The 14,025-nt window shown below is 41.4% G+C and overlaps 1 protein-coding gene across 5 annotated transcripts in view; it reads left to right on the top strand.

Moving 5' to 3' along the window:
- The first annotated feature begins 10,631 nt into the window (after nucleotides 1-10,631).
- Nucleotides 10,632-14,025, top strand: part of LOC127658915 (rho GTPase-activating protein 6-like) — a 46,170-nt gene continuing 42,776 nt past the window's right edge. For 3 of the 5 annotated variants that reach the window (XR_007972462.1, XR_007972461.1, XM_052148483.1), the window contains exon 1: nucleotides 10,632-11,309. Coding sequence is in view for 3 of the 5 variants with exons in the window: in XM_052148483.1 (XP_052004443.1) it covers nucleotides 10,869-11,309 (441 nt within the window). In the remaining 2 variants the exon portion in view is untranslated. The remainder of the gene's footprint in view (nucleotides 11,310-14,025) is intronic. The other 2 variants (XM_052148481.1, XM_052148484.1) reach the window with 1 other exon arrangement.

Here is a 14,025-nt window from a genome sequence, read left to right as displayed (position 1 = left end):
CTGCTGCCTCCCGTTGCCGACTGCTGGGAGGTGGCGGTCGTTACTACTGCTGTGCCTCTTACCACCTGGAAGAGGAGGAGAAGGGCCCCTACTCTGCAGGCATTGCCAGTGTCCACGAAGTCCTTTCCCCTGTCACTACCAGTGCTCACAGCCATGGAGGCCAGTCACTGCCTGTGCTCACAACCACGGAGGTCATTCCCCTGTCACTGCCAGTGCCCATGACCATGGAGGTCATTCCCCTGTCACCGCCTGTGTTTATTACCATGTAGGTTGTTTTCCTGTCACTGCCAGTGCCCATAGCCATGGAGGTCGTTTCCCTGACACTGCCTGTGCTCACGGCCATGGAGGCCATTCCTCTGTCACTGCCAGTGCCCACGACCATGGAGGTCATTCCCCTGTCACCACCTGTGTTTATTACCATGGAGGTCGTTTCCCTGTCACTGCCAGTGTCCACGGCCATGGAGGTTGCTCCCTTGTCACTACCAGTGCCTTCAGCCACAGAGGACGTTTTCCTGCTGACTCACCTCGCTTCAGTCCTGGAGCCGCCTGTACAGTTTCCAGTGGCCGTCGGCGAGTCTGTCCAGTTCCCTGAGACTGTCGATAAGCCTGTCCAGTTCCCCGTGGCCATCGACGAGCCTGTTCAGTTCCCAAGTCATCACACCCAGCCAAGTCACCAAGCCCAACCAAGTCACCAAGCAAGTCACCAAGCCCAGCCAAGTCACCAAGCCCAGTCAAGTCACCAAGCCCAGTTTAGGCACTCCACCATGGCTTGCTCTGCCTGCCAGTTCCCCCTGGTCTGTCCAGACAGTTCTGCCCTTGACTGCACCTTGTTCTCAGTTGATTTGGTTTGGTTCATGTTTCCTGTTCTTGTCTGTTCTGTATTATGTAGTGCCATCCACATGTTTCACCCACCCTCCCTTCCCGTAGTCTGGTCTTTCGTCTAGTTTTGTTTTTTTCTTCTTTGTGGATACCTGGGAGTCTTGTCTTGTCTTGTCTGTGTTGTCTGATAATTTTTGTTTCTCTTGTCCTGTCGGTAGTCAGTCTAAGTTCCTTTATCTTCCTGTTATGCTCCCAGTCTGCTCTTATTTCTCCTGTTTTTGTCTAGGTTGTTGTTTTATCCATCGTGAGAGTTTCACTGTTTGCTTTTGTTTTAATTAATACATTCTCAGTTTATCTCATTCCTGCTGTTGGGTCCTCAGTTAGACAGCCTCCAGTTAGACTTAATAAACCATGTATTTGCAGAAAATGTGTGATTATTAATACTGCATATAAAAATGCAAATATTTATTGAACATTTGTGTCTTTTACCATATTCCTGTTACCAAAGTTGAATTAACCCTTGAATGCATTGGTGTTTTGCCAAACTTTGAACAAAATACTTTGAGTCCTTAGCGACTCTGCAAATATATCTATCACAATTGACCTACAAAATGCCCAGATAGTGTCAAATTGTCAAAACATTTTCAAGACACATAACACAGAAGCTACACAGAAGATGCACATTCAATGTGTATTTTCTCAGGCACTTTTTGAGCCTAAATAGAAACAATTTACATTATTTCAGTAGTACACCCAATTTGGATCCAAATCATACCGTTCATGTGTTAAACTTGCTATAGTTTACTTCCATGTTGCTTCTTCATCAAATAGCAATGTCAAATATAAGTCAAATCAATCACTGAAACAACAGCGCCACCTTGAGTAAGAAATGGCACATATAATAAGTGTGTACACGCATCTGAAATACTAATAATTCACTTTTGTCACACAGAAAATAATTTAAAAAATCGTTATAAACACATAAATATATATCCTGTGATAGTAAACTTATATAGAGCTGAAATAATCATAACAATATGATTTATGGAAGTGCAAAAAAGCGACACTATCTTGGGTCTTTAGTTACTTTTGGTAATTAACCAGATAATTTTTATTATTTTTTTTGTGCAATTTTGCCATTCAAAAACCTTCAAACGCAGCCCTAGACTTTCACACTCACCGTTCCCACATCTCTTCTGTCACTGTGGTGAACGTGTGTGAGGTGGGAAGAGTGAGAATCACAGACCTCAGATCTCACACCTTAAACATGCCAAGAAAGTCTCCAGAGCCCGTCATCAGAACACCTGGTGTACATGAAGAGGACAAAATCAATGTATTTAATCATTCATGATGTTGATGTCACACTCAGTCTCCATTCATGTTAGAATGGTCATTTTTAGGTGAACTGTTCCTTTAAGAGAATTCAGAATGCATGAACACAATACCACTTACGTTAAGAAGGAAGCTTGCCATTTTATCTGCTAAGGGAAAATTACCTGATCATTATCAAAAGTGCTGTCTCTCTATTAGATTCTATGTAATATTATATGTAATAGGAACACTATACATAATAGTGTTAGTTACTCAGTAATGGGGGCTGTGTTCTAATGTACCTGATCCTTTACAAAACAATCTGTTAATATAAATGTGTATATGCAAAAAGAGTCAATCAATCAAAATATTTTTTTTTTTTTACCAGATACTAGTTTCTCTAATCAATATTAAAGTACCTTTTTACTATAAATCTCCACTTTCACTTTCACTGTCACTTCCACATTCTTTTCCTTTTGTTTTTTGGTGATTCACATTCCTTGTGCATATTACCACCTATTGATCGGGACTGGTCAAAGGTGGAGATTTATAGTAAAAAAGGACTTAAATATTGATCCGTTTCTCACCCACACCTATCATATCACTTCTGAAGACATGGATTAAACCACTGGAGTCTTCTGGGTTACTTTTATGCTGCCTTTATGTGCTTTTTGGAGCTTCAAAGTTCTGACAATAATTCATTTGCATTGTATGGACCTGGAGATCTGAGATATTCTTCTAAAAATCTTCATTTGTGTTCAGCAGATAAAAGAAAGTCACACATCTGGGATGGCATGAGGGTGAGCACATTTTTGGTTGAACTATTCCTTTAATGATCCTAAAACTAGCCTTTTCTTTTTCTACAAAATGTTATTTTAATCTGTGAGATTCACCCCTTTATTTTTGTTGTTCCGTTTGATGCCGCTAGTGGCGCATAAAATAACACTTCTTTACCTTTGATGAAACATGAAAGCGTTGCATTCAAAACACTTTGTAACAGCGCCGGCCAGTGTTCACTATTGGTATTGCACCCTCTCTATTGCCCTATTAACCACTTTGTGAGAGTGAGCCACTGCACAAGTCCTCCTGGACAATTCTTTTAATTACTATCATTATTATAATTTTTTATAATAAAAAAATACAATTCTATATATATATATAAAAATAATAATAATAATTAATAATATAATAATAATAATAGTAATTAAAATGTTATATATAAATATATATAAATAATTAATATTATTATTATTATTTTTAATAATATATATATATATATCATGGATGTATATATATCTATATATATTTATATATATATATATATATATATATATATTTCCTAGATATTTTTATATATATATTATATATATATATATATATATATATAATATATATGATAACGTATTTATATATTTCCTTATTTATATATGTTTTTTCTTGTTCTTATATATGTATATTTATTATATATATATATATATATATATATATATATATATATATATATATATATATATATATATATATATACATAAAAAATATATATTTTTATTTTTTAAAATATATATTTTATATATATATAAAACATTTATTATTAAAAATAATAATAAGAGTAATTAAAAAAATTGCCCAGGAGGACTTATGCAGTGGCTCACTCTCTCTCTCTCTCTCTCTCTCTCTCTCTCTCTCTCTCTCTCATATATATATATAATATATATATTTTATATTATATGTATAAAATATTATTATTAATAATAATAATAGTAATATATTTTTTTCCTGGATGTCTTTTTTTCTTTACCTTTTGTTAAAATATATATATATATATTTTTTGTATTTTTAAAAAAAATTTTTTTTTTTTACAAAAGTTCAGGAAAAAAAAAAACATCCAGGAAATTATATGTTTATGTAAATGTATTCTAATATATTTTTAATCATTTATTTTTCCTAATATATTTCAGAATACGTTTCAGCAATTATAGAAATGATATCCTTTTCTCCACTAGCAATTTTGTATTTACGTACATTTACACATTTGTTAATCTGGCTGACACTTTTATCTAAAGAGACATACATTTCATTCAGTACATATGAAATATATTTTGATCATAAATAATACATGTTTTGCCGTATGATGAGAGCACTAGTGAAACCAGCCAAACTCATGAACCTTATGAACTACACATTCAAAAGTGTCAATCACTTTCCTTAAAAGCACAAAATGTATCCAATTACAGTTTCAGATAGGTATATTCTAACTCTCTGAATATATTGGCAACGTGAAGTCTGAAACAACAGCATGTAATAGCAGCTGTACCTCACATGTGACTGTTACCAACTGGTCAATGTTTGATTTATTTATTTAACAGTTAAAACAAGTAAGGTATCAGTGCATGTATAACCATGTTTATCTGGTGCACAAGGTGTCAAGTCATTTTTAAATGTCAAGAACACATTTTGCATTGAATATTAAATGTTTATATTAAAATATCAAATATTAAAATAAATAAAAATAAATCAATACAGCCAACAAACAGGTTAAAGTCCCTTAATCATTAATTTTCTCGATACACTGGAGCAGGGCCATTACTAGGCATAGGTGAACTAGGCGGGCGCCAGGGCTGGACTGGTAATCTGGCATACCGGGCGTTTTCCCGGTGGGCCGACGCACTTTGGGGCCAATCAGGGGCGGACTGGCCGTCGGGAGAACCGAGCGGGCCGATGGGTCGGCCGCGAAACGTGCAGAATGGGCCGTGATAAGCTAAAATGAGCCGCCGCGTTATGCAGAACACTTGTGTTGTGTTTGTTTTGTGCTAACACATTTTATGTACCCGCACAAATATGACCGGCCCACTGATTGCTTATTCTGTAATTCTTTTATATTGCATTTATTATCACAAGATATTGCATTAGATCTTTTTTATCAACTTCTTTTTTTAGTAATATGACAGTCAATTCGTGCTGACGCTGCTAATGTCACATGCATTGACTGTCGGGAAAACAGATGGCGTGACTGTCAAGGCTCCGGTGAGTTTGTTGGTTTGCTGCCGGCATGCATGATCAGTGTTTCCATGGGAACTCGGGGGCGGGGTTCTTCTTCGTGGAGAAGAAGGATGGCTCGCTTAGACCCTGTATAGAATATTGGGGGCTGAATGACATCACGGCTACCTTTGCAGTTGATGTCCTCAGCTTTCGAACTCTTTACGAAGTTTGATTTACATAACTCTTATCACCTTGTCCAGATTAGGAAGGGAGATGAGGTGAAGACGGCCTTGAACACCCATATGGGGCACTTTGAATATTTGGTCATGTCTTTCAGATTGGTCAACGCCCCCGCCGTCTTCCAGGGGCTTGTAAATGACGTGCATTTAGACATGGTTGATCGTTTTTTGTTTGTCTATCTAGATGATATTCTGATCTTCTCCCAGAATATCCAGGACCATGTTCAGCACGTCAGGAAGGTGCTTGAGCGACTGCTAGAGAATCGGCTGTTCGTCAAGGTGAAGTGCGCTTTTCATGCTTTTCCTCCGAGGGAGTGCGCATGGACCCTGCTAAGGTCAGAGCCGTCTCCGATTGGCCAACCCCAGATTCTCGCAAGGCATTGCATTACAGCCAAGTCGCCATGCCTCTGACGGATCTCACCTACAAACTTTTGTTGACTTTTGTTGGTCCCCACGGCCTGAGGCCGCGTTCTCTAAATGACCACGTTTTCTACCGCTCCCATCCTTGTTACTCCGACCCTGCATGTCTGTTTGTGGTGGAGGTGGATGTGTCTGAGGTTGGTGTTGGAGCGGTTCTGTCACAGCGCTCTTCCTTGGGACAGAAAGATGCATTCATGTGCTTTTTTTCACACCACTTAACACAAGCAGAACGGAACTACGACATCGGTAACCGAGAATTGCAGGCTGTCCGGTTGGCTTTGTGCGAGCAGCGACTTTGGTTAGAGGGTTCGGGGGTACCTAGAGAACCTAGAGTACATCCGTTGCACCAAACGCCTTAACTCTAGACAAACCTTTTTTCACACATTTTAATTTTGTCCTCTCGTATCACCCTGGCTCTAAGAACGTCAAGCCAGACAATTTGTCTCAGTGTTTCAAGGTCGAGACCTCCACTGTCCCACCGGATACCATTTTACCCACCACTCGAGTGGTGGACATGGTATCCTGGGAGGTGGAGGCTAAAGTCCGTGCTATGCTACGAAACACCGTGCCCAGCGGGATGGTTATTTATTCCGCGATCAGTTAGGGCACGCGTCCTACATTAGGGCCACTTATCTAATGTCGTTTGTCATCAAGGGGCAACTCGCACCAGATGCTCATTAGACAACGATTCTGGTGGCCATCAATTGCGTAGGATGTAGGCCACTTGCCCCATTTGGGTGACTAATAAGACCTCCTGTCACCCCCTGGCCGGGCTCCTCCACCTGCTGTTTGTCCCTTCAAGACCCTGGTCGCACATAACCATGGATTTTGTAACTGGTCCCCCCCCCTTCCATGGCAACACAGTTGTTTTGATGGTAGTGGACCGGTTCTGAAAGGGAGCTCATTTCATTCCCCTCCCCAAATTACCCACAGCGAGGAAGACAGCAGTAGCAGTCATAAACCACGTCTTCTGCATTCATGGCCTCCCGGTTGATGTGGCTTCTGACAGAGGCCCCAATTTGTGTCATGTTTCTGGACATAATTCTGTGGATAGCTGGGGGCTACGGTGAGTTCGTCCTCTGGATTCCGGAGTGGGCTAATAAGGTACGGGAATAGACCCTGCACTGTATGGGCACCTGTAACTTGTCTTCTTGGAGCAATCATTTAGTCTGGGTCGAGTACGGGCACAACTCCTTGGTTTCATCTTCTACGGGGTTATTGCCCTTCCAGTGTAGACTTGGTTACCAGCCCCCTCTGTTCCCTGCTCAATAGCCCGACGTCCCGGGCTCATCTGTACACACGTTTATGCAGAGATGCCGATGCACCTGGAGAAGCTGCCAGAGAAGCCCTCATACGGATTGGCGCTCTTGTTAAGAGGTCGGCGGACCGGCACCGGTCTAAGCCCCCAGCTTACGAGGGCAGGCAGAGGGTTTGGATGTCCTCAAAGGACATTCCGCTTTGTTTCCCCTCACTTAAGCTGGGTCCCAAGTTTATCTGGCCAATACCCATCACCAAGGTTATTAATCCGGTGGCAGTCCGTCTCAAATTACAACCTTACCTCAAACATATCCATCCCGTTTGTCACGTTTCTAAGATAAAATCGGTTTTACGTTCTAATTTGCATCCCACCACTCCCATCCCACCTCATCCGCGTCTTGTTGAGGGCTCTTCAGCCTACACATTTAGGAGACTAATCCACATCAGGTGGAGGGGCAGAGGGTACCTGGTTGACTGGGAGGGTTATGGTCCTGAGGAGAGATGTTGGGTCCCGAATTGGGACATCCTGGACCACGCCCTCATGGGGGTTGGGGGGTGGTACTGTCACAGCTCTGGTGAGTTTGTCGGTTTATTCTGTGTGTTTTGTTATTTTCTCTCCCTCATGTCTCGCAGGTGAAGCCGGCATGCATGATCAGTGTTTCCATGGGAACATTGATTGTTCCCAGGGGAACACTGATCATGCCACTAATTAGCCGGCTAGCAACACCTGGTTCTCCTCTAATTCCCTCCCTACTTAAACCCTTCGTGTTCTCAGTATCCTTGCGAGATTGTTGTTTGATGTGGTGTAACTTATCGCACTCTCTCTGCCTAGTTGGTCCTGTCTCATGTATCTGTTTGGTTGCCCATCTCTGCCCCCGTGTCAGGAGTGTGGATACCTTCCAGCTTGCTGTACGCTTGTTCTCTGTGCTCACAAATCTTCAACGGAGGTTTCTTCGTCTCTGCCTGTGTGTCGGGATAGCGATTGCCTTCCAATCTGCTGGCCTTGTTCTGTGTACCTCACTACGCTTCTACGGCACGCACTCATCCCCAAAACTCCTTCCCTCAACTGCAGCCTGTGCTGGGATCTCCAGTCTTTGCCAGCTCATTTATTGTTAATAAATCCTTTGAACTGTTATTCTGCTCATGGGATTCATTGTCCGGTCTCCATGGTTTTCAATTGCATATGCTTGGCATTTGTTTTTACTATATAATGTGGTGTCTTGTGTATTTAATTTGTACAACAACAACAACAACAACAACAAAAAGGCCATATAAATATGACTCTATATTGCGGATACTTTGCCATCTTTTGACAGTGCCTCACCCGAGTGGCAAGATGACATGAAATGATGATTTGTTAGGTTACCAACTACGTCCAGTTGTTATGAAAGCCAACAACTGCATAACTTAAGCCTGAACTCATTTTTACTGTAACTAACACTTAAAATGGATATTTACTCTCCATCTGGATTGCACGTTTTGGTAGACATCGCTTCTAATGGATTTCGGAAACCAGTGGTTGCTCAAAAAATGGTGGATATAAATAATAAAAACAAGGTGATTTATTTTTGTTGAGGTATGTTTCTTATTTTGGGCTTGTTTTTCCCAACCAGCTCGCTTGTTGCTCTTGAAAGATCTGGCAACACCACGATGAGTGTATCATCCAACCTTTGTACAAAGGACAGCCATTTCTTTTTATTATTGTGTATATGTTCACGAAAGATTGATTCGTTCATCTATACTTCAGACAAATGAGCATCTCTAATGTGTTTTGGTAGTGTATTGGGCTAAGCGCATAACTTACATTTACATTTATTCATTTGGCAGATGCTTTTATCCAAAGCGACTTACAAAAGAGGAAAAAACATCAGCGAATCATCTTAGGGAGACAGTGGTACAAAAAGTGCCATATTACAAAGTTTCACTATCATCAGAATAGTATACAAAACAGATTTAAGTGCAACAAGAAATGTAAATATTTTTTGTAATCAGAAGGTTGCTGGTTCGATCCCCACAGCCACCACCATTGTGTCCTTGAGCAAGGCACTTAACTCCAGGTTGCTCGGGGGATTGTCCCTGTAATAAGTGCACTGTAAGTCGCTTTGGATAAAAGCATGTAAATATGAAATACTAAAATCACTTCTGAAGACTTGAACGCATCATAGGGCTATTGAACCACAGATTGACACGATGTGCTCACAGAAACAGGTTCAACCAGTATTGACGCTGACTATCACACCTGGAGTCGCGAGTTTGAATCCAGGGCATGCTGAGTGACTCCAGTCAGGTCTCCTTAGCAACCAAATTGGCCCGGTTGCTAGGGAGGGTAGAGTCACATGGGGTAACCTCCTCGTGGTGGTGATTAGTGGTTCTCTCAATGGGGCGTGTGGTGAGTTGTGTGTGGATCGTGGAGAGTAGCATGAGCCTCCACATGCTGTGAGTCTCCGCGGTGTCATGCACAATGAGTCACGTGATCAGATGCGTGGATTGACGGTCTCAGAAATAGAGGCAACTGAGATTTGTCCTCCGCCACCCGGATTGAGGCGAGTAACCGTGCCACCACGAGAACCTACTAAGTAGTGGAAATTGGGCGTTCCACATTGGGAGAAAAGAGGAATAAAAAAATACAATGCGTACTTCTGCAACTTTTTGTAAACAACAAAATGATGTCACTGTGACACCATCGTAAGGAACAACTTGCTACAAATAAATAAAGAAGTAAATCGCCCCCCACCCCAAAACAAACAAATGGGGTCACGTGGCAAAAGAGAAGTACCAAAGTTGGCTGCCATTGAAAACTTAGCAAAACTATTAACTATTTATTTCTTTGTAGCAAGTTGTTGCTCACGATGACGTCACAGTGACATCATTTTGTTGTTTACAAGAAAAAGCGTGCAAACATCTTCATGCGTTTTTAAGATATGAGCAATAACACATAGTGGCCACTTTTTTTTTTCTGTCTAGAATTACTTATTCATTATATATTCTTACCTTTCTCAGAAAATATTTAAATATGCGATTAATTGGCATATCATGTAATTAATTCGATTAAAAATTGTAAGTGATTGACTACGGAAGCTCGCAACCGCAAGGTGGCGAAAAAAAAGTCCAAAAAAAAATTCCTCTCTTAAAATGTTTTTCTCTTCAAAAGAAAAAAAATTAAGAGAAGGAAAAACATTTGAAGAGCACATTTTTTTTGAAGAGAGAAAAAAATTAAGACTTAGGCTCAGGAAGGAACTGAGGTCCTATTATTATTTATTTGTTTCACCTTGCGGTTCAGCGCTTCCGTAATTGACAGCCCTATATTTACATGGTTGTGCATGTAGCGTGCAACTTCAGGGATATTAAAATAGGGTGTCCAGGTGGAAGCTATTTTTACACAAACGGAGGGGGCGCTTGTCTTAAATGGTTGAAAACCCCTGCGCAGGACCTACATGCACTTTATAGATAATAATGCAGCTGTTCTGTTCCAATATATTAAACCGAATATTGATTACACTTTGGAGGATACTCACTAATAAGGTTTACGCACGTCTCTCCACCACACACACACACACACAAGGTTGTTTTGAGGCAGGGGTGTAGGATGGAGGTTGTGCAGCACAAGAGGAACGATAAGACGCGCCCATCTTCAGCCCGACAGAGAAGTTGAGAAACTTCGATGACGCGCAGCTTGGCGTGGTTAGTGAACACGTCGTCCGTGGATCAGATATGGATGCGAGAACATCATTGGTTTAATCTGTTATTGTTTTAAAGTTATTTTCCCATTTTCAGAGTCAGCCAGTCACGGTTCCTTCACATGGAGATTGTTCTGGGCGTCAGTTTGTGTTTGATATCTCAGTGATGTCCGCACACGGATTATTGAACAGCGTGTTTTCATGCTCTTCAACGGGCTCTAAATCTGTCACAAAGAGAAAACTGCGTCAGACTCGGAGCTTGGATTCTGCGCTGATGAGAAACTGCGGTGCGCCTGGAGAACCCAGCGGCCAGCGGCCCGTGTTTTGGAGTTCCACCTCGACAGGTGGATTTATGAACAACCAAACATCTTCTGAACTTCTCGCTGCTGCTTCCAGACTAGGTCCGCATCTCTCTTCGTCGAGTTTATGGTCCTCTTCAGACGCGTCGTCGCTCTCCGGTGTTCACTGTGATTACAAAAGTAGCAAACGGAGCGCGTCTCGGGATTTATCGCTCACCGGTTCCAGCAACATCTTCTCACCGAGGAAGTGGCTTCAAAGAAAGGCGCCGCAGTCGGACAGTCTCTCCCAGAACATCTTTAAATCGGAGGTGAGTTTAGGAGAAATGTAAACACATGCATATCTGAACCTGACACGTGAGATCTATTAACTCATGTTACTTAATATATATATTTATATATAAATGTCAGGTGGTGTAACCGTCCAGAGCAAGGGCGGATCTAGAAATGTTTTTATGGGGTGGCAAGGGGGTGGCATGCAGGCTATGAGAGGTGGCAACACTAAAGCAAGTGCCCATGCGTTCTTCTTATGTATTAAGGCAGGCATCCCAACCTGCAAAAAGTCATTTCAGGGAGGTATCCCGGACCCAACCCCCCATAATTCTTTTAGGCTATAGGCCTATGCAATTATTTGTTAATTATGTAGATTACTTTTAATATAAACTGCTTATACTATTTATGTAAACTGCTTTTATTTATATTCCATTGCAACTTTAAACAGGTCTAAGGAGTTTATTGTTTTCATGTAGCCTAGGTAACTAGCCGGCCTGAATAATATGCACATGAAATGATACATGTCATTGTCAACATGTCTTTTACAATCATTTAACCCGCCATGGGCAATGCTGAAGTCACTGTTACAAACTGTACAGAGTGCAAGACTGTCATTATGTTTCACTGTTATTAGACAGGGGTACAGTTTCGTGTAGTCTGGCGTAAAATGTGTCTTATATTTTCGCTTTTTGGGGCACTCTCCCTCTGCCATGGCGTTCCTGTGTCTAGATACACTGAACTGATTAATTAGGTTCGGGAGAAGAGATAAAAGCCCGCCCACACTGACAATTGATTGGTTGACTTACCGAAACAGGCCAATCAGGATGCTCTCTGTCTTACATGCACTTGTTGATGCACACACACACACACGCGCGCGCAAGGTCTCTCGCTCTCTCCCTCTCTGCCGTGCGCGCTACACGGCTTGGAGCACAGTGTAACCGCTCTTGCTCGCTCGCTCTTGATTCCGGGAGATTTTAACTAATTTGCGGGCATCAGGGAGCCGCTATCAATACGCGGGAGACTCCCGGAACTTCCGGGAGACTTGGGATGTCTGTTAAGGTACCAAGTACTACTTCACTGGGGCACCTGGGTATCTCAGTGAGTATTGAAGCTGACTATCACACCTGGAGTCGTGAGTTTGAATCTAGGGCGTGCTGAGTGACTCCAGTCAGGTCTCCTTAGCAACCAAATTGGTCTGGTTGCTATGGAGGGTAGAGTCACATGGTGGCCGCTATAAAGTGGTTCTCGCTCTCGGTGGGGCACGTGGTGAGTTGTGCACGGATGCCGCGGAGAATAGCGTGAAGCCTCCACGATATCGCGCTCAACGAGTCACGTGATAAGATGCGCGGATTGACGGTTCTAATATCTTCATTAGTAGATGTGGAACTATAGAGATCAAGATAGACTTCTTTAAAAGCATTATTAATGTCAATGGCTGAGGTGAAAATGTCACCACCAACAGATTTTAATGACAGAATGGTAGAAAAAGACTCTCTCTGCTTTATATGTCTAGCCAGAATCTTCCCCGCTTTGTCCCCCGACTCAAAGTCTTGCCTGTCTTGCCCTGAATAGCCAAAACTCCACCTTCCACGACAAAATAGTATTATGTCTGTGTTTCAATCGAGTCAATTCTCTGAGGCCATTAGGTGGCATTTGATGCCTTAGTTCTGCCTCGGCACTTTTAATATTCCCTTCCAATTTCACTAGTTCTTGTGGTTTGGGATTTTTTGTGAATGAGTCATACCTTATGATCCGGCCCCTAAGAACCGCCTTAAGTGCCTCCCAAGCCACGCCCACAGAGGATACTGAGGACCAGTTGGTCTCCATATTAACACTGATTTCAGTCTTTAACATTTGTTGAAATTCAGGATTTTGCACAAGGGATACTTTAAAATGTCAACTATATGATTTGTTTTTCTCCGTATGTGGCAACACCTCTAAACATGCCAGGGCATGATCTTCAAATGTTTCCAATTGAGCAATCAACAATAGATTAAATGAGAGACTTGGATATATAAAAACAAATCTATTCTAGAGTAAATCTTATAGACTGATGAGAAAAATGTATAGTCCCTAACAGATGGGATCAAAAGTCTCCAAATATCTGTAAGACCAATATTTGTAACCATCCTGTGAAGCATCAGTGTTGCTCTAGGGGGCTTACACACTTCTGCTTCACTATGATCAAGGACTGAATCCTTCAAAAGATTAAAGTCTCCTCCCAATATTATATCACAAGGGGTGCCAGCAGCTTGCAACATCCCTTCAAGATCTATAAAAAAAGCTCTGATCATCCATTTTAGGTGCGTAAATATCAGCCAAAATCAACCTTTGAATCAACCCCTGAATTTCAGCTAAAATTATAATGACTCTTTCTAATTTATCTTTACTCTGTTTGCGACATTTGAATTGTAGATGTTTACATATCAGTGTAATGACTCCCCTGCTCTTATTTGAGCCAGCACTATAAAAAATGCCCACCCCATATCTTTCCAAATGTTTTCGCTTTCTGCGGTGAAAGGTGCATTTCTTGATGAAACACTATATTATATTTATTACGTTTAAGAAAAGAAATATCCTTCCTTCTTTTTACAGGGTTCCCTAACACATTCACATTCCACGTGGAGAGAGACAATCCACTCATATTAACATTTGACAATTTGACATGTCAGAAAAAATAGATAATGCATCAAAAACAAGATTATAAAGACCACATTGGTGTGACCATTAAAACCTGAACATCCCCCAGAACAA

This window comes from Xyrauchen texanus, chromosome 18 (assembly GCF_025860055.1).
Source record: "Xyrauchen texanus isolate HMW12.3.18 chromosome 18, RBS_HiC_50CHRs, whole genome shotgun sequence".
Classification (NCBI taxonomy): Eukaryota; Metazoa; Chordata; class Actinopteri; order Cypriniformes; family Catostomidae; genus Xyrauchen; species Xyrauchen texanus.
Note: the sequence above shows the minus strand (reverse complement) of the source record. Positions and strands in the feature narration are given on the sequence as shown.